The sequence below is a fragment of the Trichomonas vaginalis genome, chromosome II (genome assembly GCF_026262505.1).
Source record: "Trichomonas vaginalis G3 chromosome II, whole genome shotgun sequence".
Classification (NCBI taxonomy): Eukaryota; Parabasalia; order Trichomonadida; family Trichomonadidae; genus Trichomonas; species Trichomonas vaginalis.
Window position 1 is genome coordinate 8,101,848 of NC_067204.1, and position 23,639 is coordinate 8,125,486.

The 23,639-nt window shown below is 30.3% G+C and overlaps 6 protein-coding genes and 1 pseudogene across 7 annotated transcripts, besides 4 other annotated features; 3 read left to right on the forward strand and 4 right to left on the reverse strand.

Moving 5' to 3' along the window:
* Positions 1-113: 113 nt before the first annotated feature.
* Positions 114-1,064, forward strand: TVAGG3_0505930 (uncharacterized protein; the record flags this gene model as incomplete). The annotated part of the gene is made up of 1 exon (XM_051236785.1): positions 114-1,064. The coding sequence occupies one exon, from the start codon at positions 114-116 to the stop codon at positions 1,062-1,064; it is 951 nt and encodes a 316-aa protein (XP_051094609.1).
* A 1,704-nt stretch (positions 1,065-2,768) lies between these two features.
* Positions 2,769-10,495: a mobile genetic element.
* Positions 4,241-6,100, reverse strand: TVAGG3_0505950 (phage tail repeat-like family; the record flags this gene model as incomplete). The annotated part of the gene is made up of 1 exon (XM_051236786.1): positions 4,241-6,100. One exon carries the CDS (start codon positions 6,098-6,100, stop codon positions 4,241-4,243), a length of 1,860 nt encoding a protein of 619 aa, XP_051094610.1.
* On the reverse strand, positions 8,144-9,043 carry TVAGG3_0505960 (uncharacterized protein; the record flags this gene model as incomplete). Its single annotated transcript, XM_051236787.1, has 1 exon — positions 8,144-9,043. One exon carries the CDS (start codon positions 9,041-9,043, stop codon positions 8,144-8,146), a length of 900 nt encoding a protein of 299 aa, XP_051094611.1.
* Positions 10,496-11,862: 1,367 nt separating the features above from the next.
* Positions 11,863-12,099, reverse strand: TVAGG3_0505970 (N-acetylmuramoyl-l-alanine amidase family; the record flags this gene model as incomplete). Its single annotated transcript, XM_001313956.1, has 1 exon — positions 11,863-12,099. One exon carries the CDS (start codon positions 12,097-12,099, stop codon positions 11,863-11,865), a length of 237 nt encoding a protein of 78 aa, XP_001313961.1.
* Positions 12,100-13,893: 1,794 nt separating this feature from the next.
* Positions 13,894-13,934: a mobile genetic element.
* Positions 13,935-14,585: 651 nt separating this feature from the next.
* Positions 14,586-14,626: a mobile genetic element.
* Positions 14,627-16,891: 2,265 nt separating this feature from the next.
* Positions 16,892-19,789, forward strand: TVAGG3_0506000 (immunoglobulins domain-containing protein; the record flags this gene model as incomplete). Its single annotated transcript, XM_001313957.1, has 1 exon — positions 16,892-19,789. The coding sequence occupies one exon, from the start codon at positions 16,892-16,894 to the stop codon at positions 19,787-19,789; it is 2,898 nt and encodes a 965-aa protein (XP_001313962.1).
* Positions 19,790-20,134: 345 nt separating this feature from the next.
* Positions 20,135-20,355: a mobile genetic element.
* A 68-nt stretch (positions 20,356-20,423) lies between these two features.
* TVAGG3_0506020 lies at positions 20,424-21,613 on the reverse strand (annotated as a pseudogene). Its single transcript has one exon — positions 20,579-21,607. A coding segment is annotated over exon 1 (1,029 nt).
* A 503-nt stretch (positions 21,614-22,116) lies between these two features.
* TVAGG3_0506030 (uncharacterized protein) lies at positions 22,117-23,591 on the forward strand (the record flags this gene model as incomplete). The annotated part of the gene is made up of 1 exon (XM_001313958.2): positions 22,729-23,493. One exon carries the CDS (start codon positions 22,729-22,731, stop codon positions 23,491-23,493), a length of 765 nt encoding a protein of 254 aa, XP_001313963.1.
* Positions 23,592-23,639: the final 48 nt, after the last annotated feature.

A 23,639-nucleotide genomic window follows, 5' to 3' on the forward strand; every position in this document is an offset into this window, starting at 1 on the left:
ACGAGGAAATAAAGGATATATTAGAGGAGGCGAGTTATGAAGTTAATAAATATCATTTAAGAAATTGTCAAAAATTCGCGGAGTTATTAAATGATTTAGATTATGATGGAAAAATGAATAAAGATGATGTTATAAATTTCTTATATCCCACATCTGAAGAAGAAAAACCTAAAGAACCTGATGTTTTCCCTGAATATTATGAAGAACGGATTAAAGATGATGAATATGATGAAATTGAAAGACTGGAAAAAATAAGAGATGAAATAGATGAAAAAATTAAGGAATTAAGAGAAGTTGAAAAATATAATGAGAATGAAGTAGAGGGTTTAATGAATATCCCAGCTTCAGAATCAGAAGTTCAAAAATCTCATGAAGAAAGATATAAAAATTACTTTTTGGAATCTACTAAAAATTTATTAGATGGTGAAATAGATGAAACACTTTCAGAAGAAGGCACAAAATTTATTCATAAACATAAGTTACAATTTATTGACGATGGAGATTATCCATGTATATTACTTTCACCTCCTCTTGATTCTGAAAAATTCAAAAAAGCACTGAAAAATGTAACATATGCAACAAATACGATTAAGAAAGAAGACCATGATATTTACACAAATTATTATTTAAATAAATGTACAGGTGTTGATAAAGTTTTTGATTTGTTAGATAAAATATCAAAAGAAACAATTGGTACATATAAAATTTTGTGTGATTGTGGTTTCATTGTTGAAGATACTAATAATGTTTCATATGAAAGAACAGCACCGAAGGAAGATGAAGTGGAAAAGTCTATACCATTCGTTATTAAGAACATAAAAGATATGAAAACTTATAAACATTATATTTATTCATTTATTTCAGAAAAAATGGAAGCAACCCATAAAACATCATCTCATCATTTTATAGCTATTCATACATTCCTTTTCAAAGTTGTGAAATTAAATAAGACAGGAATTAGATTTAATGTATCAGGGTACACATTCTTGAGTAAATTAAAATGTATTCGTCACGTCGCAGATGATAAAAATTTATGTGTTCTTAATTCATTTTATGGACTTTAGCCCTGGACTTTAAAAAATAAACTTTATTTTTATTTATTTTTTAATTTTTATTCTTACATAAATGAACAAAAATGGAACAGCTAAAATGAATGATAATCAAATTAGAGCCGAAGGTAGAAGGTTATTTAAACGCTTCTATAACATTCCTGATGGTGTTAATCCTAAAACTCGTAGAAGTTATTTAAATGAAGCCATAGATGCATATGAAGGATTTGACATTTCATCAGAAAGTGAGAGGTTAGCAAGAATGTTAAATGTTAATATTGATTTCTATTATTGTGTTCCTCAACCAGAAGACGTAGACATTAACAAGGTAGACTTTCCATTAGTGGATTCAATAATGATAGATCCAGAATTTGAAACAATAAATATTTTATTAACACAGAGTCCATGTGGAAAACTTCACGCTGACAGAATAACAGACGTTGAAGCACTCACAGGATATAAAGTTTGCCCCTTTTGCAAAGAAGAAGTATATTCTATCCGTGATGATCCAGAAAGGAAAAACCAAAGAAGATTTTTAAAACATTGTGAGAAATGTAAAGAAAATAATGGAAGATTAATTCAAGACGTTCAATTGCAAAAGACCCAGCAGCCATATGCACCACATATTACGAAACAGAAGATATATCAATGGCTATTAGCTCACAATTTGCAGGAATATTATAAACCAACAAGATATTATATTACTTTTGACTTCGAAACATTAGAGACTAAAGAAGAATTACAACTTTCTGAGTGTGCAACTTTAAACGCTTACTTAAAACCATTCATGGTATCATCAACGGTTAAATTAAAGCCGCTTTGCGGCGAGGTCGTAGACCACGATAAAACATATACGAGGAATTTTTGCTTAACTTCGAGTGATTCTTTTATTTCTGATTGGATTGAGTTTTTATTTTCAACCTGTTCATTAGTTGCTAAATCAAATATTGAACAATATGAAGAATTAATGAAGTCCCATACATTAAATGAAAAACAGAAGGAAGCATTTAAAGAACTTCTAGATGAGGAATTCAATAAAGTGAATATCATAGGTTTTAATTCGGGAAAGTTTGATTTAAATTTAATTCTTCGTGATTTAAACACTGCAAAATGGAAAATAAAATCAATGCTAGGTTCTTCTTCTCAATTTAAGCAAATCATTGTAAAGAAAACAAACTGTCCATATGAATTAAGATTTATTGACATCAGAAATTATATAGCGGGTGGGACATTAGACCAATTCACTCAAGATTTCGGAAACAATAAATCACGTGTTAAATCCTTTTTCCCTTATCAATTCATCACATGGGAGAATTACGAAGATGAATTATATAAAGTGGAACCATTCACTCAAGATTCATTTTATTCAGCATTAACTCAAGAAACAATATCCGATTCAGATTATCAAATATATCTCAATGATGCTAAAAATTTTAAGAATAGATTAGAATATTTTATTCATTATTGCAATAAAGACGTTGAAATTATGATTGACCCAATTGATAAAATTATTGAAGAAACATTTGTTTATAAAATTGACATGCTTCATAATCTTTCTTTATCATCGAATGCATCAATGATTCGTTACGTGTTAGCATATAAGAACTTCAATCCTAACGAAACATATCCAGAAGAAGAAAATGTGGAATCAAGTTTTGAATTAACGAAAAAGTATTGGAAATATAAAATTGAATCATATAAGAAACAAGATGAAAAAGAGTGATGGTGATAAAGGATTTCAGGCAACTATGGCTCGTTATTTCCCACAAATTAATTTTTACTTCTCATCTTCTCCATATACGTTTCATAATAAAATAGTTGATGCGGTAATGAGAACTCTTAGAGATGTGTTAGGGGTTAATGGTCAGATATACTGGGATGGAAATCATGACTCCATCATACAACAGTTAGTATATTATTACAATAATACATGGCATAGAACTATAAACATGAAACCAGTGGAAATGAAAAATGATATTTCAAAAGAATGGGAATATATTAGAAAGCAAATGGAAAGGTTAAATGATGTTAAACGTGAACAAATTAATTCGGGGCTCATGAATTTTAAACAAGGGGATAAAGTTTTGATTCATCTCGATTATGGAAAAACTGATAAATTAATGACAAAAAGAAGACGAAGATTTGACACAATAGCTGAATTTGTTAGATATATTAACGGCAATGCATTAGTTGAGGTTAACAATAAATTAATAGAAATTCCGATTTATTTTATTACTCCATTATATTTAAATAATATTTAATTTTTTTATTTCGTAAGAAATGAGTGACAACGAAGCAGTCAAGAGTCCAGACGATGAATATAAAAAAAACTAAACAGAATTAAATCAAAAATATGTTATTACAAAAAGAAGCCACAATGTGGTGGGGTTGAAAACGATAAAGAGAGGAAAGAAATAATCGAAAAATTAGAAACTTATCGTTCAATCCTTAAACTGAGTGAAGCAAAAATAAAAGAATTTAATAGAATAAATAAATTGATTGGAAGAGATGAATTTAATAAAGATGAATTTTTAAACTCTATCCAAATTTAATTTTTATTCCTCTTCGACAACATCTCTCTTTCCATCATTACCGCATAACCACATTTTCTCAATTTTAGTGGTTTGTTATTTTTAACATGTTCTTGCATCATTTTTATCATTTCCTCCCTTGTTATGATTCGTGGTAAATTTTGAGCTTGTGGGTATTCATTTATGATAAAAATAATTTTTTGTATCAGTTATTTTATCATCATTTTATTAAGTTCATCTTTAGTTAATAATTTGAATGGATTCGCTAATGTTCCACCTTGAGTCACAACACCTGCCCCGGCTAATTGTGAAGAACCTGGGATAAGTACTCCATGAAATGATTTCATTGTATCATTAATTTAGAAATAGTTGGCTTAATTAATTTTGTCATTTATGATAAAAATAAAATTGCATAATTTAAATTTTTTTCTCATTTTCTCATTTTCTCATTTTCTCATCCTGTTTTGGTTTCAGCAACTTTTCAAGTTGTTGTCTTGTCAGTAACTTTAATTTTAACTTTGGATCAAATATTGGGTTTCCATCTTTATCTCTTCCAATAACACCATATGGTAGAATCTTCATTTATACTAAAATAAAAATTTAAATTATGCTGTTTGCTCTTTTGGAGCTCCTAAAGTTTGTTTCACAAACATTGAGCGTTCATTGAACTCTATACCATGCGAATACAGTCATGTAAGGTGGCATGTAATCTTTACTTTGTCCCGTTGTTTGTGTATATCCTGAAACGCGATGTGTATGGTTTCCTTCTCCCTGAGTGTCACTCCAGTAACAATTTATGGCAAATTTAACATCATCTTTAACATCATATCCTTTACCTTTTGTCATTCCTGACCAATCCCAATATCTATGCTTATGCCAACCTGCTTGAGATGTGCTTAAATCTATGTAGTGACTGTGTGCAGGTAAATTTTCACCCGTAATTGTTTTACTTCCCCCTGTTTCCTTTGAAGAGTTTGCACAATACAAAAACCTGTCGACTATTTGTTCCCATGCACCAACACCAAACATTGCTTGAGGACCTCTCACATCCATAGATGTATAAATAGAACCTACTGGGTTCATTAAATCAAACATATGAGATATTATAGGATTGTCTCTTTTGAACTTAAAATATAGTGTAACTATTTCGGGTTTCTTCTGGTTTGTGTCAGAATATTTTTTATAATATAATCTTATGTTTTCAGGGTATGTAAAATCTTGACTATAATATTTATTTTTGTCATCTTCATAATAGTATACTATTCTCGTTTTTTCTATTGCATTATATCTTTTATATCTATAATAATCTAAATATAATGTTTGCTTTTTTGGGTCTACACGTGCGTCAACACCATAGTCATAATAATACGGTGCTGGAGCTACGTTAGACAATGTCATATCCGTCATTTCATAAACTCTTAAATATTTCTTTTGTTCGTCTCCATATAAGTTTAAGTAGCAGTTGTTGTCTAATGGAACTTTAACTTGTGTACCATCATTCTTTTTATAGCTTACATACATTTCATTGTTATTTTTCGGAATGAGTTTATACCGTATACCATTTCTTAAGGACTGTACAAACTCCCATCTAAAATATTTGTTTTCTTCATTGACAGAAAAGTCGCCAACAATAGTTTCAATATTTTTTGTTCCAACTAAACTTTGGTATATTTCATTAACATATTCCTTATCTGACTTCTTATTTAACTCATCGTTAACATATGTTTTATCTGCCTTCTTATTTAACTCATCGTTAACATATGTTTTATCTGACTTCTTATTTAACTCATCGTTAACGTATGTTTTATCTGCCTTCTTATTTAACTCATCGTTAACATATTCCTTATCTGACTTCTTATTTAACTCATCGTTAACATATGTTTTATCTGCCTTCTTATTTAACTCATCGTTAACATAAGTTTTATCCGCTTTAAGGTCTAAACATCCTGAAACCCACCCTGTATTGGCTTTACCTTCTAAAATCTTCAATGTCCGTTCATGATACCATTCAACCCTTTCTATAATTTCATTATCTTTTTCATTAACATATTCCTTATCTGCCTTCTTATTTAACTCATCGTTAACATATTCCTTATCTACCTTCTTTGCTAACTCATCGTTAACATATTCCTTATCTGCCTTCTTATTTAACTCATCGTTAACATATTCCTTATCTGCTTTCTTCATTATGTCATTTAGGAAACCTTTTATGAATTCCTCATTTAAATTAAATCTTCCAATCTTCAAAACTTTAGGAAATGCATTTAATGCGTAATATCTTTGTTCTTCTGGTGGAATTGATGTTATATCATCCGTTATTCCTTTAATTTTTGAATTCATAAATAAAATTTCTTTTATATTTGATATCACTGCACCACCTTTGCAAACGAATTCGAAATGGTCATTTTTCAATACTATCTCCAAATCTCCATATTTCAACATTTGCGTTTGTTCTGCCGTCTTTGAATTATATGCATATATGGCGTATGTAATGGTCTGTGGTTGCTGTTGTTTAATCATTTATTACGATTTAAAAATAAATATTTAATCTGTTATCTCATCAGCTATTTTTTCTATTTGAAATTGCCATAATATTTCATTCATAAATTCTAAATCACAATCAAATAGGTCAGTTATTCTAAATTTAATATTTGATAAATCTTTTGAATGAAGAATAAATGAATTCCCGGATAATTGAAACGGATATGATAAAGAAAATATGTTTAAGTTGATGGATAAAATGTTTTGTATTGATGGGTAAGAGTTAGGGTCTAATGTTTGATGTGAAAATCTCATTGGGGTATTAACTTTATCACATTTGATTAAAATGAAATTGGACCCAGTGTCAGAATACAAAACATCCCCAACATCTTTTTCAAAATTTAATATCCCCAACAATGAACGAAGATGAGGAGTACAAAATTTAATTTTCAGCGGAAATTTAATAAGATTATTTATTTCATCAAGTTCAAAAAGTTTATCAGGTTTTGATTTAAAATTTTCTTCATACCATACGATAAATGATTCATTTAAATAACTTAAAATCATGTTAATATCCCATTTCGTTATCACATTATTTATATACATATCATACGTTTTTTAGGTCTACGACCCCGCCGCTATGCGGCTCATGGTCATCTTTAATAAATGATATATAATCTGAAGGGTCTAAAGAATGGGATTAAATTTACCACTCACAGAAACGAGAGTAACATTATAAATTCCGCTAACTGTTAAATTTAATTCACAGTTATTATTCGAAATAATATTGATAATTGACATTTTTTTATTACGATTAAAAATATGGTAAAGCGTTATTTTCCAGTGATAAATAAAACTAGAATAAGATTACCTCAAGAATTCATAAATCAACGAATAAGAAATTCATTCATGTTATAAATTTCAGTGTTTTCAGAAAATATGAGTCAATGTCATATTCATCATCAGGTTATATTTCACTTCATTCAAATTTAGTTCAATCAAACCCATATAATGACCATTTCATAAGATTTTCAGATGGTATTAAAAATGTAATTGATAGATTAAAATATGAACAGATTGACAATATCGAATTTTTGGAATTTTGGTTTAAATATCCCGATGGAAAAAAGATTGAAGTTAAAGATAAAGCTGATACTATAACAAAAACAATTACAATGACCGATCCGGATAGTGGGGAACAAAAAGAAATAAAACAAACGATAGAAACTGGTGAAAGGTCAATTATTATCGATTATGATTCAAAGGATTATTATTCGATAATGTTAATGCTTGAATATTAAATAGCCTTAACAAAGAATTTTTCAAGTGATATTTTATATTCATCAACTATTTTATTATAAATATCATTATATGTTAAATGAAGTTCAGTTGTTGTTCCGTTCTTTGATATCTTAATTGTGCTAATATCCTTTATAGGATTTATTTTTGCAACTGTTCGCAGCATGAAACCTCATCATCTATGAAAAATTGAATCTTCACGTCTGAATCTTGAACATCACAAAGAATGGCGATAATGTGAATTAATGATTCATAAGGTAAAATAATTAAACCGGATTGGTCAATTAAATTTATTATTGAATCATAATTATCAGTTATGATATCACGGTAAATTTTCATTAATTCAGAATTAATGTCTATTTTATATGGCGCATTGCGACTGTAATCGTAGATTCCTGGGTTCTCGATGTTTGATGAAAGAGGTGGGGGGTATGTTGGATAAGTGGGAATTTCAACAGGTTCTTTACCGGGTTCAGATAAAATGATTGGGTCTCCATTCTCATGGTTTTCTTCATTCTCCTCATTCTTCGGTAAGTCACGAGTTAATAAATTTGGTTGAGTTGCTGACCTTGTTAATTCAGGACTAACATTAACTTTAACATTTTGAATAATTCGTGATTTATCATCATTTACGTTATAACCAACCGTAATCTCTGCTTTTGCGTTAGTGTTCTTTTGACTTGTGAAACGTCTTCTCATTTATAATTGAATAAAAAAAGAAAAAATATATTTAAAGTTTTATTTAGTTGTTACGGTAATATCCCAAGGTTCATCATTGTTTGCTTATACTTTCTTTGTAACTGCACCAATAATGTTATTGATATTGCTTTGAGTTTCTTCCAGTCTTATTTTATCATTTACAATATCTTTAATCATTTCATTACATGCATTCTTAAAACCATCTGATTTTTCTAATTTACGTCTATCACTTTCTTTAATTAAATCAAAGTTATAACCTTGTTGAGAATAAAGTGGTTTCTTTATCAATTCCTTGAACGCTTCTGCAAGTGAAGATGAAGAAATTCTTGCCACTTGAATTGGTTTAAATTCTGCTTTCATTGCTTCTTTCTGTTCATTGAACACTGGATCGAATAAAGCAACTTTAAAGAATTTCTTAGCTGGAATTTCAGGTCTTAAATTTGCATATTGACCATCAAACTGATTAACATATCGTGGTAATCCATCCGGTCCCTCTTCAATAGCATTTAATTCTTCATTGAAGTAAGAATATGGATTATGACGGTATGAATTAATTGGACCATTTTCACCTTCTCCAATGTATTGTTTAACAGCTTTTCCATTTTCATCAAATTGCATAGGATAATGTTCATTATATGCTTTACGTTTAGGATAATCCGTCATTGTTAATTTATACCCATTTATGACTTTAATATTTCCTTGACCATCAGTAACGAAAACTTCATTTATTCCATCAGGTTTTCCATTTGGACCCGTAATGTCTGCTTCGTGTGCTTCCCAATTTGGTCCGTGACGTTTGGCATATGCTTGAGCTTCTGGTAATGTTAAAACGTTTCTCATTTGTTTAACATCCTTTTGAAGACCGGCAACAATGTGGACTAATTCTTTCATTCCGTCTGGAACTTTCATAGTTCTATTATATACACCCTTTTTGTTTGTTCCTTGTTTTAATGGAACCTGTAGAAGATTTGCTATTTCTGTCATGTTTAATTATAAATAAAAATAAAAATTAATTATAAAAAGTTATTCGAATTTAATGGAACCTTTATTTAAATCAACTATTATTTTTCCATGTTCTCCTAATTGTTGATATTGTGTGTAAAGTTCATTAATGCTCATTGGTAAATTCACTTGATAAAGCATAACGTTCAACTGTTGACGACTAAAACCACTGAAAATGAAAAGGGTGGACAGGTTTGATTTAATGTTTGTGCTTAATGCTTTAAAGTATTGAACAGCCATGAAGAATGAACACTGAATGTGTCGACATTGAGTTAATAACTGATTAAAATATGATTTCTCATTTGTTATTAGTTTGATTTCACCGCATCATCTAGAAAAATGAGTGAATGCAAAAATTCTCTATCAAAATTTGAAATAGAAAGTGTTTCAAATAATTCATCCCGTTGTTTATCAATAATTTTATCCTCTAATCCTTGCTTCTTGATTGTATTATATAATTCTTTATACATTACAAAGTTTTTTAAATAATCTTCTGCTTCTTCTTGTGATAAATAAATAATTGGAATTTTGATTAAATGCTTTAAAGATTCAAATGTATCATCTGAAGGTGAACCTGAACGGTTGATATAAATTAACACATGTGAATGGGGGGAAGTGTTAGCAATAATGATAATTTGTTTAATATCGTTAATGTTTTACCTTTATTTGTTTACCAATTGCTGCAGTGATTGAATTTAAGTAACATTCAGAATATGGAATTTTCATTAATTTTTCCTTAGATAGAGCATTTCTATTATCACTCAATGCTTCATTAATCATATCATCTACGTATGTATTATATACTCCTGCTAATTCTTCAGAATTTAAATCCATTTAATCAAAAATAAATTTATAATTTTATACATTTCTATTCATCAATATTTCATCATATGAACTTCTATACTGTGGTGGTGTACCTGTTGGATGATATTTCAAACCTTCATCCGGTGTCCATGTCCAATATGTAGTCCTAGTAAACCAAACCTGAGGAGGATTTGTCACTTTTGAACAGTAAGTGTCATTTTCACCCTGAATGATTGGATAAGCTTTCACTTGTACTGTAACTTGTGAGTTGAAAGTTTCTAATCCATCAAAGAATATACCCGCTCCATCACGTTGAACTGGAATAGTGCATAAGAATGAAGTTTGGTCTTTCCATGTTCTAGCTAATGGTGCGCCATCATCATCATTCAGTGGTCTAGTTAATGAGTCCTCGTATTCTTCTGTGCATTCATTCACTCCATCTAAATCAGAAGCTTGAAGCATACGTGTAAAGAATATGTCACCCACTGTGGTCATCGCTTGATCGGGGAAGTTTCTGGAATCTATAGTGACCTGAAGACCTCGAAGCATTGGATTTTCTAAAACCGTTCTTTGCATTGCATTCTTCGGAAATGTTAACACAACATCTGTAACATTATGAAGAGCGTATGAGAAATCTGAGCTAATACCTTCAGGAGTGATGCAACCTCCATTTAGTGAACGAACGTCAATATGTTGAGCTGGAATCATGAATGGATCTTCCTTACTAAATAAACGTGGTATTGCTTTAACTGATTCTTCAATTAAACCATATCCTGGTGTAATGCATTTATCCTCTAAAACTTCCATCTTTGTGCATGAAATAATAACGTCTTCAACTGTTGCGTCAGCAGATGTAGTGGCTAAGCTTGTAATTAATTTGGCAGGAAGTCCGATTTGTTGGAATTTGCGATCATATTTATAAACATGATTCATAATCTTTTCATAATTTTCATCAGTTATCTTTTCATAAACGTAATTTTGTAAATCAGCAACTCTTAACGGGTCAACCTGACAAAATACTAAAGTATCCCTGAAAACATAATATTTAAGAATGATTTCACCAAATGATTTAGGATAATCATCGAACGCCTGAAATGCTAACAAATCATTTACTGGAATAATCATATCAAAAGTGACATCAACTTCTTCATTTGCTTTCTTGAAAACTTCTGAAGGGTCAATATATTTTCCACATACTGAGTTATCATATTTTTGAACATTATTATATAACGAATGAACAAACTTTTTAACTTTCCTTTCTGATTTTGGTTTATATGTTGCAAATGCGAAAGATTCACGGGCGCAATCCATCTGAAGATAACCGGCATCACCTCTTTCGGTTTCTACTTCTAATTGTTTAAAGCTTTGATTTGATGATTTGTAACCAACGAATAAACGCATGCATTTAAAAGTGGCATCACATGTGAAAGCTTTATTTGAAACTAGAGTTGCTTTAACTTTGCGTTTAATATATGTGTCACCTAATTGGTTCACATCATGAGCCGGATTTGTAATTCTTAAATGAGTTTGTTTATCATCAAAATATGGAGCATCAGAGTCATAGCATGAACTTTCAAGTTCTCTATAATATCTTCTACCATCATTCTTTGCGAATATTTCATTTATCTTTTCGAATGAATGAAACACATTTCCATTAATCGGTTTAGTGTTTGGCACCAAATAGTTAGTCGTCATTTATTAATAAATAAAAAATCAAAATTAAAAGATGAAAATGAATTTTTAATTTTAATGAAATAATCAACTATGGCTGCAGGATTCTTTAAGAAACTGTGGGATAAAGTAAAAAGAGGAGCGCATAAAGTTTGGGAAGGGATTAAGAAAGGAGCAAATTGGATATTTAAGAATAAAGAAGCAATTAGTGACGTTGCTGAACAAATAGCACCTAATGTTCCGGTAAGGGAAGTATTAAATAAAGGAGATAAGGTTTATCGTCGACTACAACCGATACTGAGATAAAAATAATATTTATTTTTCCACTATCTACCCCCTATTTTATTAAGTATTCCTTCAGCAATTCCACCAACTGCGTTACCTGCTTGTGCTCCCATCGCCGGATTACCTGCTTTAGCACCTAATACTCCTCCTATGATAGTTCCTGCCGTTTTCGCTACTGGTGCCAAAAAGTTTGCAACGGGTTTAATAATCTTTTGATGAACCCAACTTGCAGCTTTCTTAATTCCTTCCCATAATTTTTTAAAGAATCCTGCAGCCATCTCTGATTTAATATTAATTAAAAAATATATTTCATCACTTATATTCTAATTTTTTATTTAATGATAAATGAAACCGATTTTAAAAATAAATGAAACAAAGGAGGAAGAAATAAATGAAAGTGAAAATGTTCAACAAAAAATAAACGTTGTTAAACCAATTACTGAAATAAAAATTTTTTCATCTGTTGAAGAATTTAATGACTATTATGCTAATAATAAAAAATTATTTGAAGAATTGACAACATGTAAATTGAATAAAATGTTTAAAGTTGAGGACAGAGTCCAAGACCCAGAGGGTCATGGATTCAAAATTTCAAAAATAAAAGGTGTTGTTAGTTTAAAATCTATTCCTCAATCAAGAATCACCTCATTAATGAAAATTGATGATTTAACAAAAAGAATAGAAATTATTGAAGAAAGAATGAATCAAATAATTGATTTCATAAATTCAAATAATCATTAGTTTCTTAAAGTTCTATGTTGATTCTGAGACATGAATTTTTAAAGTTTATTTTTTATTTTTTTTATTTTTTTATTTCATTATGGTAGTGAATCTTTCATTCATGAATGATAATTATATCTAATTTCTTTTACTCTCTCGTATATACTAGATTTAAAGAATTCAGAACTTTTACCATAATCTCCTAAATGTTTTCTAATCTTATCGGTTTTCCATTCATTATATGAAACTGTATAAACTTTATCTTTATCTTTACACCTTTCATCACTTCCAATATATTTATATCTCAGTTTTGATTTAGTATTTTCATAATCATTAACGTTTAATAATTCACAATCTTCCTTTTTAAATAAATGTTTCACATATTCAGGATTTATCATTCTGTAATATTGTTTTCCTTTAAATCTTTGAATGTAAACAGGAACACCATCCTCTAAAATTCTATTATCCACTTTATCTGGTTTTACTTGTTGGGTCATTTATGTAAGAATAAAAAAATAAATTATTTTAAAATTAATGTTAAAAATTAATGTGTTTATTTTTTTAAAAAAATTATTTTTTATTTCATTATGTATGGGCTGAGTGTAAATGTCTTACAATTTTGAAAATTTTTTAAATCTTGATTTATTCAAAAACGTAAGAATAAAAACCGTAAGAATTCATACATTTTTTACTTCATATGTTAAAAAAAATGATACAAAATCGTTCAATATTGTATGAATTCTTACGTTTACAAAAAAAGTCACAAAACCCATCAATATATACTACTTTCAGTATATATTCTAATAAATTTTCTTGATTTATTCCTTTAAACTCATATTCATTTCAATTTCTCATCACATAAGTTATACATTCATTATAGTTAAAACTTTTCAAATCCTTCCAATGGAATTTTTATCAAATAATTTCGCTCAATTCCAAGTTTGAAATCATCGATATTGGAGAATAATACTTGTCCTAATCTTTATTGAGTTTTCCACTAAGCTATTCAAGTCTTATGGCTAATATATCTTCAAAATTATTATTTATTATATGTCTTGGCATAAATAGACACCATTTCCTAATATAAAATCGTTTAAAATTCATTTCCACTCAAATCTAGTTAAATTTATTATAATATTATTATCAATATAATTCCTTTACTCATAAATCACTCATTATCTCACACATATGATATAAGCTGAGCTAGTATAATCTAAATTTTTCATTATTACTCCTTGAATCAATCTGCATGGGGAACCCTGAGTGACTTCTAATATTTTAGATTTTATATTTTGGAATTTGGAGATATTCGCCGTTATTTCTCCAAACGAGATCGTTAATTTATTCTCTAATGTTACATATTAAGTTCTGTCAAAATGTAAGCTATTGAATTTTTTGAGAGGGAAATAATCGTCGAGGAAGTAAAAAGTGACGCTTTAGGAAATATTATTAGAAATATGATAATAAATATATTTGGAAAAAATATGTTTTTTTCAAAAATTGAAATGTTCATAGAATATTTTGAAATATGTAGGGAATTAAATTCGGTAATATATGATAAACAGGATTTTTAAATTTCAAGGAAAAATAGCTTTTGTGAATACTTTTGAGAACTCTTCTCAAAGATCATGATTCAAATATATTAAGGAGCCAAAATATTAGAGATGAGTTCACAATCAAAATTTTCTCACTTTTCTTCCAAATTGACATCCTTACTCACCACTTTCAAGTTTTTCATACATATATCTTACCCATTCATTTGGAATACGAGGTCTCGAGTTTTCGTTCATTTTTTTTACTTTACAAAACTGTTTATTTTTCAGAATTTTTAAATTTGAAAAAATCCATTCTATATCAGATAAATAATATATTATTTTTCAATCAAAATATTTTGATTATCATCTCAAAAGTGTTCTCAAAACCTAGTTTTTCTTATTTTGGATAATCTTAATATTTATATTATTATAAACTAATTCAACACCATATGTTTTTGTATACTTTTACAAAAAAATTGATAGATTTGTGATACTTCCCCCGACGATAGAATTGAATAGCTTACATTTTGACAGAACTTAATATGGAACACTAATTCATAAAAAACGCATACTTTATTCTTAGTTCTCAAAAAAAAAATATTGGTACTATACGACGAAGAAAGGCCTGTTCATATGGTAATCGATGTTAAGATTACCGCACGGAATCCACGTAGTGGTCATCTTTTTTAGAAAATTCAGAATAAATAATAACTTGTTCTTGAAATTTTTTAACATTCATGAGATACTTCGCACATCAAACATCCACCCCCATATAGTAAGTGTCCATCGCCAAAATCAAAAATAATTGGTAAAAATTTTGCTAGTCTACCTTTAATCATATTCAAATATCGTTAGTTTTGATTGATATATTGATGCCTGAGTATAGGCAGAATTACGCGAGCTGCTCGGCGTGCACTTTTGGAAGGGATATTTAATGAAATTGAAAACGAATTTTTCTTTTGACAATTTATTGTTCATTGTATAACGTGTACAATATGGATCCATCAAATTGCATTAAAAATTATAATGAACATTTTCGTTTGGCCGGACAATGAAAAAGGTAATAGAATTTTCTTCTTTCAAATAATTGATCACAAAAATTTTGCTATTTTTCTAGTAAAAAATTCTGTGCATATGACAGAATAAGATACGAAAAAAAATTCTCTTCTTTTTTTTTCTATCGCCGAACTCTCAATATGAAAATTGAGATATTATAGAATTAATTGCCTGTCAGCTTGTATAAATTAATAATGGAAAACTATAATTTTATACATTCTCGATGAGGATTTAAAAAAAATCGATTGAACGGTTCGATCGATTTTCTTTTTTTCCTAAAATCCTTATTGTTCATGGGTTTGTGATCGAATTCTTATAAAGTATCGGCTTTTCATCGCAATAATTTCTATATAAAGAATGTTCGTAGTAGAATTTAATATTTATAATTTGATATTTAATACTCAATCAAATGTCTATTACAACAAAATTTTGCGTAAGTTTTGAGAATGAAAAAAAATTCTTCTCAAAACTTACGCAAAATTTAATTCAATTCAATACTTTACATTTCATTGAAAATAAATATCATAAGATAGTTTTTTTTTTGAATTGTAATAACTGCATAATTTTAATATAATTCATATATATACCATTTCACATACACCCAAAGGTACATTTCAAATTTAGATAATGTCATACAAATGCACGTTATTGCAAAGTTTAGTTTTGAGAATCATTTCAATTTAACAATTCAATTATATTTATAAATTTTGAATATTCATTTTAATCTCTAAGTATCATATATCAATGATTTTTATTTTTACAAAACACTAAAAGTATTCAAAAAAATAAAATATCATATTGAATTTCGATATCAATTTTTTCTATCCTTGACTAATGCTTTATCCTTTACTTCCATTTCTTTTCCGATATTCATTTCAGGTCAAATTTGATGGTCCCATAGTTTATTGTGGTGTTATACGCGGATTGAACGATGGTAAAACTTACCTTACTTACGACGACACCGACGGAAATGAAGATTTTTCTATAACTATTAATGGTGGTTCAACTCTGCAACATTATAATTCGAAAGATCAAGGTCTTATAAAAATCCCTTGCGGAAATGACGAATTGAAAGACTTACCTGCCGGCAATTACTCTATTGTAATTCATCAAATTCGTGATGGAGTAATAGTGAAAAATTATACTGGTTACAATTTGACAATTGTTCCAAACTTTCAAATTTCTAATATTACGGTTATAACCCCTCTTGTTGAACCAAACGGTTTTATTAATATATCACATTTACTGACAATTCAAGATGTTTATACGATTAGGTTTCAGATATATACTGATCTCTTTGTTCAACCAGATTTTTTTAATTGGTATCATGAAAAGATATATAATAAAGATACTGGACAGACCGAATACGTACCAAAAACATTAAATAATTCGGAATTTTTTAGAAAATTAAAATATCAGGCACTACGTAGTCAACTCATTCCAGCTATGGCGCATCAATTGAAAGACTTTCCTGTATGGGACTATTACCAACTTAAAAGTGACACACCAACTGGCTTCATTAATATGTCTATATGGGATAGGACTAACTTTGCATTTTCAAACTATTTGAACTTCACAGTAGAGGTTAGAAATAAGCCTATAACCCTTTTCCGAGCACCTTACCCAAACAAACTTCGAATTAACCAAAACTTTACTCTGCATATCAAAATGTGGCAAATAGACCCGGATATTAATTACAATATATATTAATGGTTCAAAGTTTAATGCTACATGGTCTAGTGAGGAGATTCAAAAGGAAATGGATATTAATGTAGTTTATTTTGATCACCAAATTACGGCCCGTTCAATCGCCGGAGATTATTATTTGGGGGGATACTCAACATATAAAGATGTAATAATTGGACAAACAAGACGTACAGCCCAGAAAATTCCAGTCAGAGCTCCACCAGTTGTTGAGAATGTGACAACTGAAAGCAGCAACATCTTGAAATCATCAAATTCTATAACATTTGGAATTTCATATACTGATCTCGATGCAACAGATAATATTACTGCCTTCTATAAGATTGATGATGCTGCTAATTACACACAATACAATGAAACTTTCCATATTACATCTTCAACTGGAACACTCACTCTTACATGTGATTTACCAAGTGAACGCACTTTAGGTGAGCATAAAATATATGTCATGCTTGTAGATTCGAATGATTTTGAATCTAACACAGATAAATTCCTGAAATTCTACATTAGGGAAAAACCACAACTCACTATTGATTCTATTGACAAATTATATTATCTTCCAGGTGAATCGTTCATTGCAACTATCAGCATTAGCGACCAAGATCAATCTGATTCTGAGAAGATCGAATATCGTCTTGAAAGTGCATCTGAATATACAACACTCAGTGAAGGTGTTTCAGCATCTAATAGTATAAGGTTGCCATCAATCACTATTCCAGAAAATTCTTCATCTAGCCCGCTTAAATACATGATACGTGTTACAGATTCATATGGCTTTTCTGACGAAAAATCTATTGATGTTCCTCTCCACTTTAAGCCAACAATCACAATTGATGAGATACCAACCAAAGAATCATTTGTTCATGGTGACAATATTATTATTCACGGCAAAGCAACAGATGAAGACGAAGATGATGTTGTTACAATTACATTAAATGTCAACAATGATCATTATACAACAACAGTATTAGCTAATGGAACTGATAAGAGTTTCTCTTTTAATGTTCCTGTTAAACAAGAATATGCAATTGGAACACTCTCCATCACCGTCACAGGTGTTGACTTATACAGTTTAGATTCTAATCAAGTCGATCTTTCTAAGCCATTGTATTTCATCCCAGTTATTACATCTGTCCAAACTGTTGACCAACAATATGTTTCACCATCTAACACGATCAAGATTAAAGTATCCATCCAGGATTTAGACTCAAATGATCAACTGACAGTTTATTACAAACGTCAGTCAGACACCGAATTCACATCATTGCCAGCTCTTCAAACAGCAGACAGAGAAGGAACTTTCGACATCCCAATCTCAGAAACTGCTACTACAGGTGATTTCACAATCACTTTCAAGGTCACAGATAGCCATTCGCTTACATCTCAGCCATCACCATTTGTTGTACAGGTCAGAATTCCTCCAAAGGTTCAAGATCTTAGTCCAGAAAAACCATTCTTTTCTCGTGGCGAGTCTGTTGTTGTCAAAGGAAACATTGTCGATCCAGACTCTAATGATGAATTTACAATCACAATTAAGTTTGGTGATTTAACTAATAGTAAGACAGTTCAATCCGCAGGAGAAACAACACCATTCTCTATTCCTTTAGATAATGTTCCTATTGGTGATTTAACAGCCGAAATATCTGCTGTTGACAAATTTGGTTTTGATTCGAACAAACCAACTGTTGCTGTCAAAGTCAGAGTTGCGCCAGTAATTTCAGATCTTTCCATTGCAGCCAATAAATACAAGAGAGGTGATGAAATTACATTAACTTTCAAATTACTTGATGAAGATATCAATGATTACGTTACATTTACTGGTGACATTAGTTCTGCAGCTTTCAAAGATGAAAACCATGTTCCAACAACAACAACAGCAAGAGAAACAACATTGAAGGTTGTGATTCCAGAAGAATCAAAGTCAGGAGAAGATTTAGTTCATCTCAAAGCTATTGATTCCCAAGGATTGGTTTCGAATGAATTAGAACATCAGATTTACATACTCTCCAATCCATCAGTTAAATACGAAGGTAAGAGCAATGATGGAAACTCCAAGCCATACGATAATGTAACAATTTACTTCTCAGTTACAAATCCAGATCCAGATGAAACAGTCAGTGTTTACATCAAGATCGATAGTGGGGAAAAGATCTTCGTAGGAAATGTTACATCTCCAGCTGAAGATGTCAAACTTAACTACACATATACAGTTCCAGGAAATCAGCCAAATGGAACAATTCCATTCACAATCATTGCAGAAGATGATAGTGGCCTCTCTAACACAACAAATGGAGACATTACAATTGTCGATCATCCACCAATTACTGTTCTTAATAAGAACATCAAGACAGTGAAACAAAATGATACAGTCACAATTGATTTTGATGTCAAAGACTTAGATCCTGGTGATACTGTTTCTGTCTACCTTGTAATTAGTCGTGAAGATTCTTACTCGAAAGAATACGTTCTTTTTGAAAAAGATGCTACACAACAAGAATTTGTAAGTCATCATGTAAACATTACAATCCCTGAGGACATGCAGGATAACGAGTACAAGCTTTCAATCAAGGCAATTGATAGAGCAGGACTCGAATCAACCGATGAAAATAAGATTCTCGTCAACTCAAAGGCCCAATTTGGTCAAGATGGTTCATCATCCAAATTTGAGATTCTTGTTGACAGGAAATGGGTCGTAGTTGTTATAATCGCATGTGTGTTGGTGTTGGTATTGATAATTGTATTAATTATCATTATCGTATGCATCCCACCAGTTGTCGAGAAAGAAGAGGATTCTATTGAACAAGTCGAAGAAGACTACCCTGAAAAAGAGGATTCCGGTGAGACTGTTGATATAAGCTCGGATGATGTTGTGTTTGATGAAGGTGAACCATTGGAAGACTCAGGTGAATCGTTCTCGGTTTCCTCAGAAGATGTCGACATTGATCAATTTTAAATTATAATTTTTTTCTATATATTTTATAAAACTTTCTATATATGTTAAATTAGAATGATGTTTTTTGACTCTTAGTAAGTCCTGGAGGAATCTGGAACAGTTATGAAATTTTGGAGATGTAATTTGAATCAATACTGAGATGTTTAAGCGCGAAAATATGTAGAAACAACATTGCTTTTCAAAATCATGAAAAGAAATTTAAAAATTCATGATGCTAATCAACATTAAGATTTATTTAGAATTTATAAGTCTGAATTTGTAAGCAGAAACATGTGCAAGGTGAAATCTTTCTTGGGAAGCACAGAGATAAATTATAACAGGTACGATCAATTTAAAAAAAAATGAGGTTGCACTGGAGTCGGTTTGCCAAAGCCCTCAATTTCGATCAATTGGGGTTTAAGGCTAAACTTTTTTTTCATATATTTCCATATTGAGTAAATATTTAGTAAATATTTTGATTGATCATATATCGCTATATGACTATATATCATATCCATAAAAATCATGGAAAAATATCTCGAAACCAAGGAAAAAAAGTGGGAGTGTCAAACCGATTACAGTGCACCCTTGATAATTTTTTTTCTCCTCACAAAATACTTAGGAATTGAGTTTGAATAATTCTGAGAAATTGTAAAAAAAAATTGAAAAAGTTGTAAACTTGATATACGAATAGAGTTTTAAATAAGATCTAAATTAAACATGTATATATATACATTCCTCCAAACAATTTAATTATGCGTTGTAATGGAGGAAAAAAAATAAAAAAATCCGCGCGAACAGAGCCAAATCTTAGAATTCGGCTTTGATATCACCCTTTGCAACGGTGTTGTTGATAACTCCGTGGGTTGTGCATAGGAAAGAAATATAATTCAAAAGAGAAGCCCAATCAGAAAGTTCTTCAGAGGAGCTTCCTGTTATTGTATACTTTGGTCCATCATATGCCTTGTTTGAACCGATAATTAACTTTGAATTCGAATTATTAGTAATATCAAGATCGAAAAGGTCATCGTTCTCATGAACATTAGCTGTGATGTTGTAAAGTAATATTTTGAGCCTGAGATTTTGATATTTTTGATCAGAAAAAATTCCGAGCCAATATCCCGAAGTTTTCAGATAAATATTCTTACTAAGTTTGAATAAAGTCTTCTTAATTGAGATTTGGGATGACCGTTCAAGTATTGGAACACCATAGTATGTTCCAAATGTATATCTGACAGAAAGAGGACAGTTAGTAATAGCCGAGTAGATAAGGAAGATATCTTCATCCGAAAGCAATGATTTTGCGAAATATGATTTAAACTCATCTGGAGAAATCAGAGATGCAGGTGTTGATTTTGCACAGAATAGAACAAAAGCAACAGAAATCGCAATAACTTGATTCTTCCTATAATGGCTGTTTTAATTCTTAGATAAATATGCTTCTGCGAATTTTTCAAAAATTAAATCCAATAAAAATTCGTTGTTTGGAAAGGAAAAAAGCGAGAAAAAGACGGATGCCGATTCTATAACTGTTGTGAACTCCGTATTCAGCGAAGTAAAGAAGAAAAACAGTAACGGCTCGGGTTGAAATGCAGGATTAAAAAGAATATCTGAGCGTCTGTACAAAGACATGCCTTGTGATGTGCTTAAGACTCTTGCAAGATAATAGGGATCCGCGAATTTTCTATATGTGCTTCGAAGATTAGAAATTGTTTCTTTTGGATTGATGTTAAACAGATCGGTAAAATTAGACATTTCTGATGGAATCTTTGCATCAAACAGTTCTTCGTCTTTTGGAATATATAAGGTTGCTTTAGAAAAGACCCTTGAACGAGCCATTCTTTTATTCAATCTACTTTTTTTGACAGATTGCTGATTCAATTATTTCAATTTGATTACTGTTTATATCAGATGGACATTTTCAAAAATCAATTTATACATCAGAATTGATTCCGGAATTCTTTAAAATTAAAAGGCCAGATATGAATCTGAACATTCGAATATCATTTCAATTTTTGTGAAGATGTGACAAAATCAAATTAAAATAATGAACTAGGCTAGATTGTATGAGATTTAATTAAGATTATTACTGATAAAAATTTAATTTAAATTGAAAGATTTACAAAATTTTATGCTTAATGTTAAAACTACAGAATATTATTCTACATCAACCAAAGATTATTCTCCCTAATTTTCGGATCATTTGAATTAAAAATTGCAAAGGACAAAATTTTTGCTATATACTAGTATGAGCAGTGTTTTAATTCCAATTAATTTAAATCAAATTCAAATCTTGGGATAAAAATTTACAAAAAAAAATCGAAAAGAACTAGCTTTGTTTTTAATAGCACATTTTTAAAAATTTTTGAAATTTGGATAAATCACTAAAAGCAAACAATTAGACACGATTTCGATAAATAATGGTTACATACAAATTAGACGCTTGCAACTTTGTATGTCATGACCAGGAATTACATTCGCTGAACGTATTCTTTGCCTTGTGATTCATCACAATCATAGTTAAAATAAGCTCACTTAGTTCAAGCCAAATGATAGTTGTGTTGTGCTTGGACCTAACGATATGCCTAATTACAACATCTCGCAATTGAATAATTGCCAAATTCATTTTAAGCCATATTTTCCAAAATGATAATGAATTTCTATCTAATTCACCCCAATTTGAAGCAATGCAAGCAAAAACAAGATAAATTAATGAAAATTTTGAAATTCTATGTCATTCGTTATTCAAAAATTTCGGTCGATTAATATTAGTGCAAGATACACAGAAATTATTTCTGGTAAAATACCATCAAAATTTTTTATCTCAATAAATCTGAGAGAATTTATAATTTAGCTCACAATTAGATAATAGAGCGCGTACTAAATGATGGAGGTTTTCGTAATCCCATGTTTTGAATAGTTTACATGCAAATTATCGGATTGTCAGATTCAAAAATTTGATGTTTTTAATCTTCTTAGCACTCGCGGAATCCAGGCGTTTCAGAGGCGATGACCGTCATCAACACAAGGAATGCGAAAAGCCATCATTTTTACTTCCAAATCGTCATCACAAAGACAGATGTCCAAAACCATCTCCAAAGCCTGAGGAGCCAGATCATTCCAAACCATCACCAGCACCAAAACCAGCTCCAAAGAATCAAACACAAGGCTATGCAAACAAGACTAAAAAGAACAACACAAGAAAATACGATAATGACCTCGGAATTCCACTTAATGGAGACCCACTCCTTATCTGCTTATTTGCTGGTATTGTTGGATTTGGTTTCTTCATCCTTACAGTTTACGTTCTTTATCGTATTTATCGCTGCTATTATGGCAGAAATGATGAAGAACAGAACATTCCACCAGTCCACTATGGAGCTCCTCCAACTCAGCCATCTAACCAAGTTCACCTTCTTAACGATTATCCAGGAAATATCCAAATTCCACAACGCCCAGTTATCTACGTAATTCCAGCTCCACAGGCTGGCTACCAGTACCAGTATCAGGTTCCACAGCACTTCCAAGCTCAACCACAACCAGCTGCTCCAAAGCAACAGAAACCAGTCGTTTCTCCAGCTCCTGCTCCAGCCAAATCACCAGTTCCAGCTCCTCCAAAGCAGCAAGAAGTAACTGTTAAGTACGGAATTCCATCAGCTTCTCAAGCTCCAGTTTATGTTCAATACTCACCATCCCCAGTTCAGAACCCTTATGAATCTAACTAAATCCTTCGTTTATTCATACTTGTATTTTTTAATATTTTTTTTAATCTGCTTATCTTTGATCTTCTAAATTTCAAATCAAAATTTTGAAATATCCAAATGGGTCGGATCTATAAATAAACTATATTGATTTCTAAGATGAGTAGATT